Source organism: Buteo buteo, chromosome 17, assembly GCF_964188355.1.
Source record: "Buteo buteo chromosome 17, bButBut1.hap1.1, whole genome shotgun sequence".
NCBI lineage: Eukaryota > Metazoa > Chordata > Aves > Accipitriformes > Accipitridae > Buteo > Buteo buteo.
The window spans coordinates 30,633,526-30,653,062 of record NC_134187.1 but is presented as its reverse complement, the minus strand read 5'-3'; the positions used below and the strand labels follow the sequence as shown (position 1 = coordinate 30,653,062).

General features: G+C 59.9%; 3 protein-coding genes across 4 annotated transcripts; 2 read left to right on the top strand and 1 right to left on the bottom strand.

Moving 5' to 3' along the window:
• The first annotated feature begins 3,141 nt into the window (after nt 1-3,141).
• Nucleotides 3,142-3,828, top strand: TAC3 (tachykinin precursor 3). Its single transcript, XM_075049095.1, has 4 exons — nt 3,142-3,246; nt 3,340-3,436; nt 3,557-3,580; nt 3,683-3,828. Exons 1-4 carry the CDS (start codon nt 3,142-3,144, stop codon nt 3,826-3,828), a joined length of 372 nt encoding a protein of 123 aa, XP_074905196.1.
• Nucleotides 3,829-5,191: 1,363 nt separating this feature from the next.
• On the top strand, nt 5,192-12,893 carry ZBTB39 (zinc finger and BTB domain containing 39). Of its 2 annotated transcripts, XR_012653356.1 has the most exons (3): nt 5,192-5,255; nt 6,892-10,080; nt 10,160-10,174. XR_012653356.1 is itself a non-coding variant. In XM_075049707.1 (2 exons), the coding sequence occupies exon 2, from the start codon at nt 7,001-7,003 to the stop codon at nt 9,137-9,139; it is 2,139 nt and encodes a 712-aa protein (XP_074905808.1). In that variant the 5' UTR covers nt 6,625-6,690; nt 6,892-7,000; the 3' UTR covers nt 9,140-12,893. The 2 variants fall into 2 exon arrangements, 1 of the variants encoding a protein (XP_074905808.1); XM_075049707.1 differs by lacking the exon at nt 5,192-5,255 and adding an exon at nt 6,625-6,690 and having other exon boundaries at nt 6,892-12,893.
• A 1,885-nt stretch (nt 12,894-14,778) lies between these two features.
• Nucleotides 14,779-19,350, bottom strand: ACKR5 (atypical chemokine receptor 5). Its single transcript, XM_075049936.1, has 2 exons — nt 19,073-19,350; nt 14,779-17,831 (listed from the first exon to the last, which is right to left on the bottom strand). The coding sequence occupies exons 1-2, from the start codon at nt 19,299-19,301 to the stop codon at nt 16,729-16,731; spliced, it is 1,332 nt and encodes a 443-aa protein (XP_074906037.1). The 5' UTR covers nt 19,302-19,350; the 3' UTR covers nt 14,779-16,728.
• Nucleotides 19,351-19,537: the final 187 nt, after the last annotated feature.

Below are 19,537 nucleotides of genomic sequence, written 5' to 3'. Positions count from 1 at the left end.
AGGCAGGGAGACCCAGTCGTGCCGAAGCCCCAGGACACGGCGTGGCAGGGCGGGGGCAGAGCCTGGCGCCAGGGATGGAGCCCCCCCACTCTGGCCCCCCGCCTTCCCTGCCGCCTGATTGCGGCCGGCGCTCCGCTCGACAGCGATTGGAAAGGCCCCAAATTGCAGCCACTTTTCCCATTAAGTGGGAAAGCAGCTCGCTCTGCTGCAGAGGCAATTTCTGGGTGGCCGCGGGTGGCTGGCACGTGAGGTCCTCAGCACCTGCCTGCCTGCTCTGGCTGTCCCTGTCTCCCCCCACCCTGCTGCAGGACCCCCTGTGCAGGACGCTCCCCGCCGCACCCTCACCTCGCCCAGCTGCGCCCCTGCACCAGCAGCCCTCCCCAGTCTAGCTCTGCGGCTCCTGGGCTGGCGCTGGAGCTGCATTTGGGGACCGGGGCTGCGGCCCGGAGCAGAGCGGGGGGACAGAGAGGAGCCACCGCACGGCCCCAGTGCCACCACTGCAGCCCAGGTCCTGCAGCCCCCAGGAGCCGGGGTCCCCACACAGCTCCCACAGCAGCCACCCCCCTTGCTGCCTTTTCTCTCCTGTGCTCATCAAGCTCTCGGAGAGGTTGTTTTTTTTTTTTCTTGTCCCCACACGTCACTCGCATTACCTTCAGGAGCTGACAACTCCCCATCACATCAGCATCAGCACCAGCTCCCAGGTGGGCCCTGGAGCATCGATGCGGTTTGTCGTGCACGGGGGGGGGGACATCTAGGCACGCGTGCCAGGGCACTTGGGCAGCGTGTGCAGCTGGGGGGGCATGTGCATATACGCGGGGGCACTTGATGGCATTGACGTGCCCCGGCTCTGAGGGCTCCCCCCGCTTCCCGCCGCGGGCTGTGTCACGTCCCAGCGCAGGGACCTTCCTGCCCGTGTGTGGCGAGGGGCGAAAGCCGTAAACAAGCCTGCCGCAGCCCGGGGCACCACAGCTCTTCGCGGCTGCGTCGCACTTGGCACCACACAAGTAGGTGTTATTAATTAATTAGGCCATCTCTGGCCAGGCTCCGATTTAATTAACGTCCCCGGCACTGCAGATGCTGCCCTGCCCCAGGCTGCACTGCCACGTGAGCCGCCACTGCCGGGCCGCCTTCCCGTGGGGCTGCCGCAGCTGCCAGCGCAGCCGCCTGTTGCTCGGGCTGAAGTTGGCGGCTCTTGCTCGTTGGCCTGCGTGCTCCCCCTTCCCTCGCATCCCTCCGGTTCCCCCCGACTTTTCCTCCCCATCTTCCATCTCTGCACACCCCAGCCTCCTGGCTGGGGCGAGGGCGCAGAGGCACTTGGGGTGGCTGGGGATGGGGGGGGATCGGGATGCAGGATCAAGCCCAGGCTCCCAGGAGGCCAAGTTGGGCTGGGGCCAGGGGGGCTGGCGCTGGTGGTTCTGGCCCCATCTGGGTCACAGAGGGGTCTGGGGAAAGAGGCATGTGGGGCCGGACCTGGGGCTGCCGGGGCCCATCAGAGCCGGGAGGGCTCCCCATGGGCAGCACCGGACCGGGCAGGCCAGGAGCCCCAGAGTGGGGCTGGGAGAGACAGGTAGGGTGTGCAGTACAGAGAGAGTGTGCGCGTGTATGGGCACATGTGTGCTTGCGTGTGCAGTTGAGGAGTTTTATGTGTATGCAGGTGAACACATGTGTGCATGCACGTGCATGCGTGTGCATTGCGTGTGTGTGGTGGGAGCCTGGCTGATCCATGCTGTGGTGTGAGACCTCCCAAAGCCCGGCTGCAGAGCAAGCGCCAGCAACTGTGCCAGTGTGGCAGACAGGACTGCTCCCACCACGTGTGTCCCCACACGTGCCAACGGCTGCGTCGTGCTCGGGTGTGCGTGTCCCCCATGCCTGCAGCACAAGGAGGGGCCGGGGGCTGCGTGGGCACGGTGCCTGTGTGCTGGCCCCCTACCACGGGGCGCTGCGGCGCGGTGGGGAGCTGGCGTGCTTGCGTGGGCGCGCTTGTGTCGCGGTGTGACTCTGCGTGTGTAACGGGTGCCTGTCGGTGACACGGTGCCTGCGTGGGCGTGAAGCTGCAGGGTGGGGGTACCACCCCCCCCCAGCCCCCATTGGCGGCTCTCCTCTCACCCACCCACACCATGCCATGGGCAGAGCCCCTTATTTAACTCCGCACAGCAGCCAGCACCCCGGTACTTTGCCTCCTGGCTGAGCCTGCGCTGGGAGAGCCATCGTCGCAGCCTGCAGCCACTGCCCACCTCACCTCGCCGTGTCTCCCGCTCTGCAGCCGCCAGCGGCGAGGGTTGCTCTGCCCCCAGCTCTGCACTGGGCAACACCTGAGGGCTCAGCAGGTCTGTGCCCCTGCGGCACCCGGCCCTGGGGGCTTCCTGGGGTTCCTGGGGGGCTGCCGCATCCCATCCTCACCCAGTTCGGGCTGGGAGACGGCAGAAGGGAGGAGGGGAAAGTTGGTGAAGGCACCGGGGAGGGCATGGGCCGGGAAGAGAGACAAGGCGAAGATGCTGCTTGAATTTGGAGAGGGCTTGGGGGGGGCTCTGGAAGCAAGTCTGGGTCTGGGATCTGACTGTCAGCAAGCGTGCATGTGCCAGTGCGTGTGTCAGGGGACACGTGTGTGTGCTAATAGGGGTGAAGGTGCAGGACTGAGTCCGAGCCTGCCTGTGTGAGCTTGGTGTGCCCGCACTCGCCCTGGTGTGGGTCTTTGCACGGTCCGGCTGGTGTGTGACCGCGCAAACACGGCACCACAGGCACGAGCGGTGGCACGGGACCCCCAGGCGCACAGTGGAGCCATGTCCTCCCGCACCTCTGCGACGCATCCCCCATAGCGTGCCCCCCCCGCACCCCTGTAAGGCAACCCTGGGCTGCAGCCCCCCCTGCCCAAGACGCTGGCAGAGTGCTGCCAGCCCGCAGCCGGGGGAGGAATTTACCGCCCACTCCCCACCGACCCCGGGAAGCGGCGCGGTTCCTCCGACCGCAGACACGGGTGGGCGCCCCCCCCCCGTCTCCCGTGTCGCTGCTTTCCCTCCCCAGCGCTTGGCCCGGTCCCGGGATCGTCCCGGGCCGCCCCGCGGAGGGGGCGCTGGCTCGGGGCGGCCCCGGGGCCCCGCCGCTCCGCCGCTGACCGCTGCCCCCAGGCCCCCCACCCCGAGGATGAGGAGCCGCCCGGCGCTGGTGACGCTGCTCGTCCTGGCGCTGCCGCTCGCCCTCGCCCGCCGCCCCCCCGCCGCCCCGCCGGGCCCCGCGCCCCCCGCACAGGTAGGGCCGTCGGGGCGGGGGTGGTAGGCGGCGGGCGGACCTCCCGGGAACCCCAGAGCCCCCTTCCCCGCTCAGCCGCTTCGCTTCCCGCAGGGGATGCCCGGCCCGGAGCCGCTGCCCTGGAGAGCCCGCGGCAGCCCCGGGGCCGCCTACGCCGCCGTGCTGCAGCTGCTGCGGGAGGAGGACGCCGGTGAGGACCGGGGGCGAGGGGGGCGAGGGCAGGGTGGGCTGCGGAGGGTCGGTCCGTCCGGTCCCGCCCGGCCCGGCCCCCGCCCCGCCGGCGCCGCTCACCCGCTTCGGTCTCTTCCAGGTCCCCCCGCGGCTCCGCAGAAGCGTAAGTCCCGTCCGGTCCCGGTCCCGGTCCCGGTCCCGGTCCCGGTCCCGGTCCCGGCGCCGCAGCCGGGCTCCGCGGCGCTGACGGCGGGTCTCTCCGCAGGGGACATGCACGACTTCTTCGTGGGGCTCATGGGGAAGAGGGCGGCGGAGGCCGGGCGGCCGGCGGGGCGGGGGAGCGGCGGCCCGTCCGACCGGTGCTCCCCGGGACCCCCCGCGGCCGGCGGGGCCCCGCCGCGGGCGGCGTGAGCCGCGGCCCGAGCCGGCGGGGCTGGACGGGGCGCGCCCCCGCGGCCCCCCCCCCCAACCCGCCACGGGGACCGGCCTGGGCCGTGCCCTGTGTCCCGCGGGCGAGGCACCGCCACCGGGGACGGCGGTACCGGCGAGGGGGGGGCGCTTCCCGGGCTCCGCCGCCGCGGAGCCGTGGTGGGAGCCGCCGGGACAGCGCTGCCGCCGTTCCGACCCACGCACGCGTGTCCCTGCACGCGCCCCCCGGCCCCGGCGGCAGCTGGGCCGTTCCGAACACCCGCGTACACGCACCCGTACCTGTACCGTCCGGCCGGTTACGTACACCTGTATACATCCACCCGTGCCTCGGCGGGACACGCGCCCCGACCGTCTCTGTCTCTTGGCTGCGCCGCGCTGCGACCCGGCGTGCTCGGCGCTGCACGCCCGGGACAGCCCACGGGGCTGGGGCCGGGGCGGCGGGGCCGGGGCGGGGGGCCGCGTGCTCTTGGGCTGCAGCGACCTGCCCCTGCCCCACACCTGCCCGCGAAACAAAGAGGTGCCCGTGTCCGTGCCCATGTGTGCCCGTGCCCGTGTCCGCCCGTGCCTGTTGCCCGTGCCCATGTCCGTGTCCGTGCCCATGTCGGTGTCCGTGTCCACGCCTGTGTCCGCCCATGCCCGTGTCCGTGCCAGTGCCCATGCCCGTGTCTGGGTCCGTGCCCGTGGCCATGTCTGGGTCCACCCGTGTCTGTGCCCATGTCCGTGTCCGTATCCGCCCGTGTCCGTGTCCGTGCCCGTGCCCGGGTCCGTGCCCGTGCCCGTGCCCATGTCCGTGCATATGCCCGTGTCCGTGTTAGTGCCCGTGCCCATGTCCGTGTCCACCCGTGTCTGTGCCCATGTCCGTGTCCCTATCCGCCCGTGTCCGTGCCTGTGCCCATGCCCGTATCCGCCCGTGCCCGTGCCTGTGCCCGTATCTGTGTTCGTGCCGGTGCCCGTGCCCATGCCCGTGCCCGTGTCGGCCCGTGTCCGTGTCTGTGACCGTGACCGTGTCCGTGCCCGTGCCCGTGCCTGTGTCCGTGTCCGCCTGTGCCCATGCGCGTGCCCGTGTCCGTGTTCGTGTCCGCCCGTGTCCGTGCCCATATCCGTGCCCGTGCCCGTGTCCGCCCGTGCCCATGCCGGTGCCCGTGTCCATGTCCGTGTTCGTGTCCGCCCGTGTCCGTGCCCATATCCGTGCCGTGCCCGTGCCCGCCCCTGCCGGTGCCGGTGCCGGTGCCGTCGCCGTGTCCCGTCCCCCCCCGCCCGCAGTTCCCCTCCGGGCCGCAGGGGGGGCGCTGTGGCCCCGCCGCGCGCGCGGGCGGGCGGAAGGCGGCTCCGGCGGCGGCCGGGGCGGACGGAGGGCGGGTCGGCGCCTTTGTGTGAGCCGAGCCGGGATGGTGCGGGGCGCCGGGCAGGTAAGGACCGCCGCCGGCCCGTAGCCCCGCCGGCCGCCGGCCGCTGCCCCGCCCGCAGTCCCGGGGGCCCCGCGCCGCCCCCCACCTCCCCCCGCCCCGCGATGGGCCCCGCGCGGAGCCCCCACGGGCCTCTCGCTGTTCCCCGTGCTTCCCCCCGGGGGTCCCTTCCTGCCCCCCCCCGGGGTTCCCACCAGACCACCCCCCCTCCGCTTTGGCTGCCCCCCCGCGTCCCTGTGGGCCCCTCGTTACCCCCCCCGTGGCCCCCCCCCCAGCTCCCCGCTGTCCCGCGTGGCTCCTCCAGCCCCCCGCGGGGCCCTGCCCACCTCCCCCTTCCCCCCCCCGCGTTGCTCCATGTTCTCCTGGGCCAGGTCCGGGATTCCCTGTCGTCCCCCCCCCCGCAGAGAAGGGAGCCTCTCCTGCCTGCCTGCAGGCAGCGGGGCCTGCCCGCCCCTCCTCACCCTCCGGGGCCGCCTCCTGTCCCTGCGCCCCCCGGTCCCCCCCTTCCCTTCTCCGTCTCTTTTCCCTCCTGTTCTGTCCCCAGGCCGCCCCCCCCCCCGCGCAGGGATCCCCATGCTGCAGGAATTGCCCACATCCTGGTGGTTTTTGGGCTGGTGAGCGTTTCCCCTCCGGAACCTTCCCCGGCCATCCTCATTCTCTCCAGCTGTGAGTGGTGCTTCCCCGTTGCCTTCTCGGGCAGGGGCCGTCCCTGCCTTCATCCCTTGGCGTCCCAGGGGAGGACAGCCTGTCCCCAGCTCCATTTGGCCTTTCCCTGGAGCTGGGGCAGAAGGCAGCCCAGTCCCCTTCCGCCTCCTGCAAACTCCCCAGTCTCTCCACTGGCATCTGGGGTCGTTGCTCAAAGAACGGGGATTAGGGATAGAGCTCCCCGGGGTAAGTTCGTTAAGTCCCCGGGTGGACTGAGAGCTGGCTGAGCACTTGGGAGTGGGACAGGGTGACAAAGGCAGTGGGACAAGCTGGAGGGATGAGCTCAGGTGGGAATTGCCAGTGACATCAGCCAGGTGTCCAGTGGCAGCCTGGGAATATTGCACAAACCACCTGGCTCAGAGCACTGAAAGGTGCTGCAAATACTGGTGTAGCAGAGGAGAAATCCCAAGGGAACCAGAGCAGCTGGCATGCAGGGGAGAATCCGAAATGAGATCCCACCTGGAAACCAAAAGTTACCGTGTGGGTATGGGAGTAATCTGAAGCAAAGGTATGAAGCGGTGGTGGCTGGAGGAGACCCGGAGGCAAAGCCAACCAGCGTGTAGAGCCTGAATTTCAGCCCTCCAGAGAGGAGTGTTATCCCTGGCTCGGGGAGAGGAGGAATGTCTCTGTAACAGGCACCGGCTGGGGCTCAGTTTCAGAACTGAGTGGAGCTGCGAGGCAGAGGGACCTCTGTCCGTGCCCAGATAGAAGCGGGAACTTCAGGCTGTCGCTGGTAGAGTAAATGGCTTTATTTTTTCTGTTTGTGCCTTTCCCTTTGTGCGTCTTTCCCGTTGCTTCATCTAATCTCCATCTAAGCAGCTACGCTGCTGCTTCTCTATTGCTTGTCAGGAAAGTGGAAAATTTGAGATACAATTAGAATGATGTCTCTTTGGTTGTTAAGGTATTAACATTTTTTGCATTTTCCTCTCCCCAGAGCCCCTTGCCCTGCCAGTTTCTGGATGCCAAGCACCTCCTGCTTATGAAGCTGATGAATGCGTGAAGAAGAAGCTGACCAGGAGAGGGACTCTTAAGCAGCTGCTAAGATGGGCATGAGGATCAAGTTGCACAGCACCAATCACCCCAACAACCTGCTGAAGGAACTCAACAAGTGCAGGCTCTCCGAGACCATGTGCGACGTCACCATTTTGGTGGGCACCCGCTCATTTGCTGCACATAAGGCTGTTCTGGCCTGTGCTGCAGGCTACTTCCAGAACCTCTTTCTGAACACGGGGCTGGATGCTGCTAGGACCTATGTAGTGGATTTCATCACGCCGGCCAACTTTGAGAAGATCCTTAGCTTTGTGTACACTTCGGAGCTCTTCACAGACCTGATCAATGTCGGCGTCATTTATGAGGTGGCAGAGCGGCTGGGCATGGAAGATCTGCTGAAGGCCTGCCATTCAACCTTCCCTGACTTGGAGAGCTCAGCCATCACAAAGCAACCCTCCCTGTCCATGAGTGAAGGCCGGTCAGGTCCTCTGAGCAGCACCTCCTCGGAGCAGAGCCATTCTTTGGGTGAAATCCGGAGTGGCGGGGAACATTTTGGCCCTGAACGGAATTACATCTTGCATGGGGAAGTGGCAGGCAGCTACAAAGAGGATGACAGGAATACCGTGAGTGAAGCCATCCAGACTCTTCCCCTGATGCATCCGCAGCAGCCTCCCAAGACAGAACAGGAATCGGATCAAGGGCAGTTCGCTCCTGCCGCAAGTATGGCGACCCAGCCCAGCCTGGGCGGTGTGAACATCGTTGCTCAAACCACCGCAAGCTCCTGCCAGCAGTACAAGGTCCAGAGCAATGGTGACTATGGCAAGGGTGGCTTCTTTACAGCTGATCCTTCCGTGGACATCTCCACGGGGAGTAACTCCTGTCCCAGCAACAGTGACCACTCCAAAGAGCAAGGTTTTGGGCAGATGGATGAGCTTCAGCTGGAGGATTTGGGCGAGGACGAACTGCATTTCGAAGATGCCAGTGAAGAACTGGGCCCATCAGAAGAAGTTATTGAGCTGAGTGATGACAGTGAAGAAGAGCTGGCCTTTGAGAACGACAGCCGGGATAGCAAGGCAATGCCCTGCCAGGTGTGCAAGAAGGTCCTGGAGCCCAACATCCAGCTGATCCGCCAGCACGCGAGAGATCACGTTGATCTGCTCACCGGGAACTGCAAAGTCTGTGAAACCCACTTCCAGGACCGGAACTCCAGGGTCACTCATGTTTTGTCCCACATCGGCATCTTTCTATTCTCTTGCGACATGTGCGAGACCAAGTTCTTCACCCAGTGGCAGCTGACCCTCCACCGACGAGAAGGGGTCTTTGACAACAACATCATCGTCCACCCCAGTGACCCGCTGCCGGGGAAGATCACCATGTTTGGGGGAGGGCCTGGCTCAGAGCTGGCGTGCGCTGCCTGTGGGAAGCCTTTGGCCAAAGATTTCCACACCGTCCGCAACCATATCCTGGACCACGTGAACTTGAAAAGCCAGACGTGCGGCGTGTGTGACCAGAGGCACCTCAGTCTCTGCAGCCTGATGTGGCACACCCTGTCTCACTTGGGGATCTCAGTCTTCTCCTGCTCTGTTTGTGCCAACAGCTTTGTGGATCGGCACCTCCTGGAGAAGCACTTGGCCGTTCACCAGAACATGGAGGAGGCTCTCTTCCGCTGCCACTTCTGTGGCCAGAGCTTCAAGCTGGAAGCAGCGTATCGTTACCACGTCAGCCAGCACAAGTGCGGGGGCAGCCTGGACATCCGACCCAGCTTTCGAGACCGTCTCCAGCATCAGGGCCTGCAGAAGAGGAAGCTGCCGGACGAGTTCCTGAGTGAAGACTTGGCGCTGCAAAACCAGCCAGGCAACAGCAAGTACAGCTGCAAGGTCTGCGGGAAGCGGTTTGCTCACACCAGTGAATTCAACTATCACAGAAGGATCCACACTGGAGAAAAGCCCTACCAGTGCAAGGTGTGCCACAAGTTCTTCCGCGGCCGCTCCACCATTAAGTGCCACCTGCGGACCCACTCGGGAGCCCTCATGTACCGCTGTACTGTGTGTGGGCATTACAGCTCCACGCTCAACCTCATGAGCAAGCACATAGGTGTGCACAAAGGCAGCCTCCCCCCAGACTTCACCATCGAACAGACTTTCATGTATATCATCCATTCCAAAGATGCGGAGAAAAACACGGACAGCTGATGGGGTGAGGCAGGGCAGGGCCAGCAAAGGAGCAAATGCTAATTACAGAAGCTGTGGAAAAAATGTCATTTATTTTATTTAATGGTCAGGCATCATGGATGGAATCCTCCTTTTCTATTTTTTTAAATTTCTTTTTGGCCTTGCTAGGGCTTTTTAGATTGGTGGCATTGTACAAATTAACAGCACGTAAGCTACATCACTGTTTCCAAGAAGTCTGTCGTGTTTACTTACCTCTGGTCCTGTTAGAGGCCATCGAGTTCTGTGTTTTTAGCAATTCTCACTAGGTTTGGAATCTAGATTTTTTTTTTTTTAACCTTTTAGCCCACTTGACTAGGCTAACCCTCAGTTTGAGCTTGTCCACAAACTGATGCTGCTAAGATTTTTCACACCTGACCTCAGTAGAGAGGGACAGAGCCAGAGCAGGATGGTGCTGGACTTGAAGAAAAGGAAAAACAAAAAAAAAAAAAAAAAAAAGAAAAAAGGAAAAACAGACTCATTCTGGGCATCACTGGGGTTCTGCTGCTATTGCAAGGAGATAAGCAAAGTCCGTGTCACAGAATCAGCCTTGGAAGTCGTTGCTCCGTTGCAGGGGAGATGAGCAAGCAGCATGTGACTGTGCACATGCAAATGAGGAGGGATACCTGGTGGTAAATGAGTAGGAGGGTGATTGTCGATCGCAAGGGTATTTCCCAGGCAGTGCCGCTGGTCTCTGGGAGCCCTGCCTGAGCCGGGAATGTGGCTGGCCGTTTCTCTGCCATGCCCATGACATGCCGCTCGCTCGTGCCCCAAGACCCCATCTCCGAAGGAGGAGATGAAGGGGTGACACCACCTCTCTGAAGAGCCCGAGCAGCGGGTCAGCTGGGTGGAAGGAAAGAGGTGGATGCGTGAGCAGAGGGAGCTGTCAAGAGGAGTCGCTGACCTGGAGAGGGCAGGGGAAGCAGGTTCGTGTTGTGGGGTTGACTGCTCCTTGGGAGATATATTGTGATGGCACGGTCATGCCTAACTTCTGCTGCCCTGCAGTTGGCCATCGAGAGCGTGCTGACCTCTCCTCAGCTCTCCTCTGCCGCCGGCAGCCATGCATATCGTGCTCTGCCAGCATGGTGTGTCCCAGGGCTGCCAGTTGCTGGAAGCGCTGGATGCCAGAGAGTGGCGTCGCTGCGGCTGTGTGGATCCCAGCAAGACAAGATGTGATGAAGCTGTTGCCTTAACTCCCAGGAAGGTACCTTTGAGGACTCCTCTCTGCTGAAGGGATAGCCCCCTCCCGTGGTTGCCATCGTGGCTCACCGCATCCCGGACAAGACTCGTGGCAAATGTGTGTTGCAGGATGTTGTTGGTGCGATGTGAATTCATTCATCTTTTGTCGAATCCTGCCGCAAATTCAGCAGGCGCCGGCTGGGGGCTGCGGCAGAGCAGCTCTGGGAGCCGGCAGCAACAGCAGCTGATGTGAACCTCAGCTCAGCCTCTCCTGGACGCGCGTCACATGTGGGCTGGGGGCTCCTCGGTGCGGTGGGCTCTCCCGGCTGCACTGGCGAGGTCAGCCCCATGCCGGCAGTGTTTACACCAGGAAGGCTGGGGATCGGCTTTTTCCCATGTTATCCTGCTGTGGGGCAGAGGTGGAGAGGAACAAATATTTCCGATGCCGCAGCATGAGTTATGACTGCCCTTAGGTAACTCATTCTACCTCACAAACAGGAAGCGCTCAGGGCTTTCAAGCCACAGTCGTAGTAAATTGGCTCCTGCGCTTCTGTAAAGATATGCTGTTACAAAACAAAACTAGTGATTTGCAAACCCTGTAAACTCATCCCGCTTTCTCCTCCTCTTGAAGGGACAACCCGCAACAGAGGAGAGGCATGGGCTGAACGTGTGGTTGGTGAGCTAGGAATTCCTGGGGGTTGCTTCCCCCATTCCGCTGTGGCCTTGGGCAAGTCACTTCACCTCTTTGCCTCAGTTTCCTCATCTGTAAAATGAGGGTGGTAACACTTGTGGTACCTACCTACCTCCCGGGAGTGTGGTGAAGATTGCTGGCTCATACCTGCAAAGCGTGTGGGAGATGCAAAGTGCTTGGTGAATATTGATGTTTAGTGTCCTAGGGAAATGGCAGCCTCCATCCTTTCCTGTTCTGTACCAGTTACTGGACCTGGTCGGGTCAGTTTAGTCCTGTTACAGCCTTCCTCGTTGCAAGCAAACTTACCTTTAGCCCCGTCCCCATCACAGTCCTGTGAAACAAGCTCTGTAGCAATGTAAGAAGTGGGGGGTGGCTCAGTGCCACTGTGTCTGCCGAGGGGCTGTGGGAAGCAGCACTGGGGAGCGGGAAGCAGGGATGTGTGTGCTGAGGGGTAGCAGCGCTGTAATGTCCCCTGGGCTTTGCAGAGCACGTCTCCCCATCGGCTGGGCGCATTGCTGTTGGGAGCAGGAGGAGTTTGCATCCTGGGGAGAGAGGAGCTGGAGGGTGCAGAGGTGTGCGGCTGCTGGAAGCCCCTGCCCTTCAGCTCCATCCATCCTTCTATCCCTGTGGTTTGCTTGTAAAGCTGCGTTTCCACCGCGGCACCTCCAGGTCCAGGTCTAGACTTGCTGTGACAGGGGAAGAGAAAAGAGTCAGTGCTGAGCCCTGGCTGGACCTAATGACCCTTCCCAGGCAGCTCCTTCGTCCTGAGCTTGTATCATCCTCAGTCACCCTGTGGACCTGCAGTACCCGAGTCCGACCCCGCTGCACGGAGGTGGGGTGGGAGGAATGGACCTTGCTGAGGAGGAACGAGAGGCCATTGGGAGTTTGTGTCCTTTCCCCAGTCCCTGTAATACTGGCCAAATTTGGGGCCAGCTGACATCGCCTTGGGGGGTGTTAAACTGGACTTGTCCTTATTTTGGTGCCTGGAGCCTGTTTTCAGAGGAAGAGAGGCACCGCAGTAATCGCCAACCCTGGGGCCAGCCAGGCTGTGCTGCATCTGCCACTGGAGCTCTGGTTTCCAAACTCTGGTCTCATGGTACTGGTCAGCTGCCAGGCCACGGTCTGTGATCTCTAGCTGGTCTGCAGAGCCATGTTTAGCTTAGTGTTGTTAAGTTTGAAAAAAAAAAATCATTTTGAGAACGCATGGTGCTCTAGGAAAGTGTGGGAGTTGATGGCAGTCCACTGGAGGCTCCTCTGAGGAGCTCTTTGAGTTACAGGGTTTCTTTCATTGTCCTGGTGGTGGCAAGATGGGCTGGTAGACAGGAACGACTGTGACCTGCTCTGCCCTGGAGATTGCTATGAAGGATGTGAGGGGGGCAGACGAGGCTTGGGAGAGCCGAGTCCTTAAAGCCTCAAGACCCTCCTAAAACGTCACAGAAGCTGTGATGAGCTTTTGGATGGGTTGGGGCGCTGCTGTGTGGTAGTGTCTGCAGCCCCGTATCTAGCTAAGCTGTGAAGCAAAAGCCTTTTGTGCACATAAACCAAAAAGAGAAGCTTTTACACTGAAACACTAATGGGCAAAGCAAGCCCACCCTTCTGGACACAGGGACAGGAAAGCAAAAGCCCACCCCCTTCACTGCCAGTTGTTTTTGGTTGTGGGGATGGGGAGAGCACTCGGGTCCCTGGCGTTTCTGTGTCTTGGATTCTTTCCTGTGTTATAATGAATCATTCCCACATGAAACATCTCAAGATCAGCAGCGAGTCCCATCTGCAGAGGGGATGCCGGGACAGATCTGGACCTGCAGCGCTCCTGTGCTGGCCTGGCCTCGTGCCACTGCTCCTCCTTGGAGGGATTTTTCCCAAGAGGGGTCAGAGACCTGAGCACTCCTTCCCCTGGGAGGGTTCTGGGCCTCTCCAAGCCTGCAGCCAGCGTCAGGGCTCTGTTGTTCCTGTCCCCTCGGCGGCATGGCTGTCCCCGACTCCAGCCAGCCTGGCTGGGAGCTCCAGTGTTCCTCCAGAAAGCTGTGTGGCTGGGGAGGGTAGGGTCGGCCAGAGCGGTGGGCTCATCCCGAGTCCCCCACGGGCTGCGTTGCCCCGAGGAGCCGTAGCTCTGACCCGGCTGCATCACGGTGGAGGCGCCCGGTGACGGCAGGGGCTCCTGGCCAGCGGCATGGGGCTGTGTGAGTGCCGGCGGTGCAGCCCCGCAGAGCTCCTTGTTGGAGGCCAAGCACTGTTTGCAGCATCTGGGCAGCCAGGGCCGAAATTCCGTGCCCGGATCTGTTGCCACTCCACCACTGACTCACAGTGCAGCCTTTGGCAAGCCTGCTCGCCTCCTGACCTCACCTCCCCTCCGTGAATGTGGGGACAACACTTACCTACCTCTCCTGGGGCAGCTGTGAGGTTTAACTCATGTTTGCAAAGTGCTTTGGGATCTTCGGGGTACAAGAGGGGAACGCAGAGGGGAAATGCTTCGCCGTGAGCTGTGCCGGCGGCGTTTGCAAAGAGCGACTGGGTTGCAGGTCCTCACAGGAAACCCTGACATAAAATCCCCCTCCAAAAGGCAGTGCTTCGAGACTGGTCTTATTCAGATTTCTAAAACGCAAAGTTCAGTTTGATTCTCCCCTTTCTCAAAGGATCCAGGTCTCTTATCAGAATAATTAAGCAGAAGAAAGAAAAAGAGTTGAATTGCTGTCTAACCTTTTTGTTAAGTTAATAGTAGGTACTGACCTCCTGATATTTAAGTGTTTACTATCTATTTGCTGTAAAGTTTTGTATATTTTGTAAACTTCCCCCCCAAATAGTAGATGTCTAAAATCGTTGTACATCGGGTTCTTTTATACTCCATTGTTCAGCACAAAGTGTGGTTTTTATTTAGAATAATAAAATGGAAAATGTTGACCTCTTGTACCTTGCTTCTTTATAAAACTTGTTTCTTTAAATGTGCAGATTGGCATTTCTGTCTCTTCAGGGGTGCCTGGGAAAGCACATGAGCCGTTCCTGGTATCCTGCTCCTGTGCTGTGCTCTGCAGGATTTGTGGCACGGGTCCAGGCAGCCGGGGCCTCTTCCTCACCGCCTCCTCCAGCACCCGGAGCAGCGAGAGGAGAATGGAGTCTGGCATTTCTGCAGGCTGTTTCCACAGCAGGTTGGGAGCAGAGCCCTTGTTAGAAACCATTTAGGAAATTCTGGGGGGTTGTGTTCCTTGGTAAGCCCTTTCTGTGCTGCCAGCGCTGTGTTTCACTGAGACCTGGACCTTCGCAGGCTCGGAGCTGTTGGCTGGCAAGCCAGATCAGTGGGCAAATGCTGCTGGGGTTTTCAAGAGCCGCTTTAATTTTTCTCCAGCAGCGAGGCTTCCTTCTCGCTTCGGGGTTAGGGCGACCGGCCTGCTGGGCATTGCTGTCGGCTGGGGCTGCCAGTCTCCATTGCCACTGGAGCAGCTTGGGCAGAGCTGCTCTGGGGAGAGCTCACCTGGTGGGACAGGTCACTGTTGCCGAGCCAGTGACCAGCAGTGGGCACTGGAAATTCAAGCTGGGTGGGTGGCCTGGGGGGTAAAGGAGCCAGTGGCTGGGCCAGTTTACCCTATGGGGTGGTGAAGGCTTTAAAGGAAGACTGAGGGACCCAGGTAAAGGACTAGCTGGGTTTCAAGCCCACATCACTGTGTGGGGCTGTATGAGGCTTTACCTGAGGTCACTTTGGCCCTGAGGCCTATGAACAAAGTTGCAGATACATTAGGAGAGTTTAAAAAAAAAAGTTTAATAGGTCAAATATCAAACTTTACATGTTTAAGTAACTTGATATTGAATATATTGTTGTCCTGGTTATGTCACGCATCAAGTGTCTTGTTATTGTGTCCTTATCTTCCATTTCTTCATTGAAAATGGCAGGGTATTAGCAATAGGAAGCCTTAGGGAAGATTGAGGATCAGAGCTGTGGGTTGTGTCAGCGTGAAGCTGCCTTCGTGTTCGCCGGCTTGTTTTGGGGCTGCTCGGCTTCAGTGTGCGTGTTGTGCCCAGGAGGGTCACGGGGATGAAGGCAGTGAGGTCCTGTGTTGGTGCAGATCCCGAAGGACACCCTCTGTCCCTGAGAGCTTGCAGTCTAAGTGGCTCTACACTCACAAGTTGTGAAACTGCATGCAAGTAACATAATTAAGGAAAAGGAACTGCCACGAGTTGCTTCCCTGAACAGGGTACTGTTGTGTCTGAGGGGACTGGCTTCTTCCCCAGCTGCGGTACAAAGTCTTTCTGTGTAAGAGATGAATTTGGCTTTTTCTGTCAACGCTGGTATCCCCTGGTAGTAAGAAGGAACGTCCCTACGCACAAGGAGCCCTGAAGTATTTAGTGATTTATGCTGCCACAGGACCCCTGTAAATAGCAGAGCCGTTCCCAGCCAGTCCCGTGATAACTGAGCATCCATGTTAACCCCTGGTCGTGGGCTTCTGCCACAGCCCGGGACATCCTGCTCCCCACCCACTGCTCTCTGCTGCAAGCATCCTGTCCCTAGATTTGCTTATGCTTTCCTTTTTTAATATGTGTTTCTTGAGCAGCTCAAGGCCTTTGGTAGATTTATGGACTCCCTTCCAGTGACTGTCGCTCTTTCACCTTCCCCTGCCAAGGGCTTGACCTGCAGCATGTGACTTAGCAGAATCCGGACAACGATGAACTTTCTCCGGATGCTCCAGTTTCTTACACAGCCAAAAGCCCAGCCTGCACTTCAGCTCCGAGGATTTCTGCATGTGTACGTGTTCCCACGGGGCGTGCTTCAGTGCGACTGATTGAAAGGGAGTGTGCGTGAAGGTCTGCCAGAGTCTGCCAACATTTAGAAATGCACCCAGTGGCCTTAGAAACCTGCCAGGAGATGCTCTAAAGGAGGCTGGGTTTAATGGGATGGGTCATGCTGCAAAACACAAACTGGGAACCCCACCTCTGCTGCTACCGGTCACATTTGGAAGCAACTGTGCCCCGTCAAACACAGTTTTAACCATTGCTAATTTACTGCTGGGTTTGCAAAATTGCTCTCAACGAGCTGCTGATCTCAAATTGTTCCTCCTCTCCTTCAAGCTCAGGTTTGTGTCATGCTCAGCCCCTCCGCATTGCATTGCCTTCACTTCTGTAAAATCAGGCTTTGAGCTGTTTGCTAGGCACGGGGAGGAGAGGTTTGTGTTTCAAAGGAGTTAATTTCCTCTCTCCTGCTTGGATGGCATCAAGGCAGAGGGGCAGCATTCACTGGACACCTCTGCAGCTCGGTGTATCCAGGGCTTGTGTGTAAGTGACAGTTGGGGGCTGCAGAAAAATTTGTGAAGGGAAAGGATTGTGTGCCCCCAGTCCCGTGGCTTGGGGCAGTACAGGGGTGGGGTCCCAGGGGCTGGATTTGTGTTCAGAGTTCTGGGTAGAGTCATGCACTTTATTACTGCTTTTCTTTTGGAAAACAGGAAATATCTCTTTCTCTTATTCTTTCTTTAGCTAAATAGATCTGATACAGCGGCACATCAGAGGCAAGATGTCTGTAGCTCCCCGCACCATCTCATTTCACATTTGGCACCCTGCCCCGCCTTCAGAGCACAGGAGGTGGCCAGCCAAGAAGTGTTTTTTAAAAGCAAAGTGTCTGCTTATCACCAGGAAAAACAATCTTACTGACCTCAGTGAGTGCAGGGAGCTGCCGCCCCTCCACAACCACTTGCCAATGATGAGTGGGAGAGTCCGATCCCCCTTAATTGGGAGGGTTATTGTCCTTTGTGATGACTATGGAGTGCTGTGTGGTGGAGGAGGAATTGTCTGCGCCCTTCTGGCTGCCTTGGTCTTTGGGGATGTACTTAACCACAGCGGAGATGAGCTTGCTGCGGAAGTTTTTGCTCAGGAAGTTGTAGAGGATTGGGTTAATCACACAGTGGAGCAGGGTGAAGCAGTCTATGATGTCGTAGAAGAAGTAGAGGAAGTGGGCAAATGTGCAGTGGAGGATGATGTGGTTGCCATCGAGGGTGAGCAGCGTAAGCATGATGTGGAAGGGCAGCCAGCTGATGAGGAACACGACGATATAGGCATAGATGAGCAGACAGTGCTTTCTGCTTTCCGGCTTGGTGCGCTTGATGAACCTGGCTGTCAGGATGTTGAAAACGGTGATGATGGGGAAGGGGATTAGGAACCCAATGGTGGTGGTGGCCAAGCTGACTGCCAGCGCCCACTCATCATAGGTCTCGAAGGGGGCCATGAAGATGCAGATGGGCTCTCCAGTATTGACCAGCTGCATGTGAGCAACCTCCAGGAATGGGATCGCTGCTGCCAAGACCCAACTGCAGGCACAGATGACGCGGCGTGCGCGGTGCTGGTGCTTACGCCAGAAGAGAGAGGAGCTGGTCAGGGACACGTAGCGATCCACGCTCAGGCAGGTGAGGAAGAAGATGCTGGCGTACATGTTGGCAAAGTAGAAGTAGTGTGTGAAGCGGCAGAGGAAGCTGCCCCAGAGCCAGGTATAATCCAGCATCACCTCCAGCATCCAAATGGGCAGTGAGAGCAGCACTCCGAGGTCAGCAATGGCCATGTTGATGATGTAGAGGTTGACCAAGCTCTTGTTGCCCCGTGTCTGCCAGTTGACCCAGATGACAAGGAGGTTCTCCACCAAGCCCACCACGAAGATAACCAGGTAAAGGATGAAGAGGATCACCCGTTTGACATTCTCATCCAGGCTGAACTCGCAGAAGGTGTAGGTGTAGTTCAGGAGGTGGAACAGCTCAGACCAGTTGTGGTAGTCCCCATACTCATTCAGGAGAGTGTGTGTCTCAGTGGGGGCAGTGGTCGCCTCGGCCATCGTGGTAGCTGCAAGGAAAGGGAAAGCACTGAGTTGTGGCTCGGCAACTGCACTGAGCCAGACAGCTTGAAAGTACAGAGAAACAGCCAATCTCTCCTGTCAGAGCTCAGTCCTCACTGGAGGCACTGAAAGTACTTTTCTGTATTTTTTTTAATCCAGTTTTTACTGCTATGGTGACTTCCTACATCGACTCTCAAAAGATGCTGTACCCACAACAGATAACTCCATGTCCTAGACAAAATGCAAGTCACAAACAGCAGCTGCCCGCACACCCACACATGCTCCCAGGTGGTGGCTGTCCCACAGCCAGGTCAGCCGGGGCCGGGGACCAGGGACAAGCAGTGTTGGGGTGGGGACCAACGGAGGGGAGGGATGAAGGACAGGTGAGAGCACATGCCAGCCCCGAGGCTTGGCAACATCAGTCACTGCAGAAATGGAGCTGATGACCTGGGAATGCAGCAACCTTCAGGTGGGAGCTCCCCCCGCTGAGGCTCGTGCTGTCCCCTGAAACCTCCGGAGCTCAGGTCCTGCTGCCACAGAGCCTGTAGGAATCCCGACGCCAGCTCTGCCACTCTGCCCTTGCATGCAGCAACTGGCTGCAAGGTGGCTGGGGCACAGACAGGCACCCGGACAATTAAACGCACCGGTGACCACGTCTACTTGACTCTGTGCTAGCGGGAAAGCCCCTGACCCCTACCCGAGCCCTCGGTGTGCGGTCACTTCATAAACCCAAGCAGCTGCCCTCACTCTGCCCGTCCTGCAGCTGCGTTGCTGGGAGCCGTTGGGACTTCCAAGTAGGTGACAAAATTATAAACTTAAGGGAAATGCAGTTGACCTTAACATCCTTTTATTGCCCCAAGTGTGAGAGCTCTGATCCCAGCACAGCTGCATCCGCGTGGCGAAGACGCTGCCGACCCCGTCCAGCCTCGGGCCGCTGGAAGAGCTCGCAAGACCAGCCGTTCACCTGGGAAAGCCAGAGGAGCGTGCCGTGCCACCAGGGCACCTCCGCGGCACTTGGAGCCCACCAAGCCAGGGAGCGCAGCAGCCTGGCATCCCCCACACGAGCAAACGGCTGTCACCCACCCACTCCCAAAACCGTGGAGGAGAGGAGAGCGTGCCCCCAGGGCTGGAGTCCCCCCATCCCCAAGGCTCCTCGACCCCCCACCCTCACCAAGCTGCAGGTCCTGAGAGATGCTGGTGGGAGAGGGGAGAGACGGACGCGGGCAGGGAGGGAGAGGTGTTGGCTCACCGGCAGCAGAGCCGAAGGCTGCGCGGAGGGGCTGCTCAGGGAGCGTGGTGATCCTCTCGGCTCGGCGGCTTGCACGCCTCTGGGAAAGCAGAGCTGTGGTGGCGCGGAGCTCGGGGTGGGCTTGTTGGCTGCTTCCCAGCAGGAAATGACCGTCGTGGTCTGATATCCTGAGACAGCCCAGCGCGGGTGACATTTGACTTGATTTCCAGCCCCGGGGCTCAGCTCCCATTTGATTTTGCTGCAGGGCTGGGGACAGGCACGGGGAGGCCCTGGGCAGGTGTCGATGTGGGAGCCGCAGGTGCCTGGGGATAGAGCGGGGGTCCCCGCGGCTCCCCCGGGCAGCTCCCCTCCACCGTCACCCCCACAGGACCCGGCTGCTGTGGCCCCACTGCTCTCAGGGGCTGGATCCTGCCCGGGTCCTGCTGTGAGTGTGGGCAGGAGGGGAAAATGCATCCTCTGGGATGG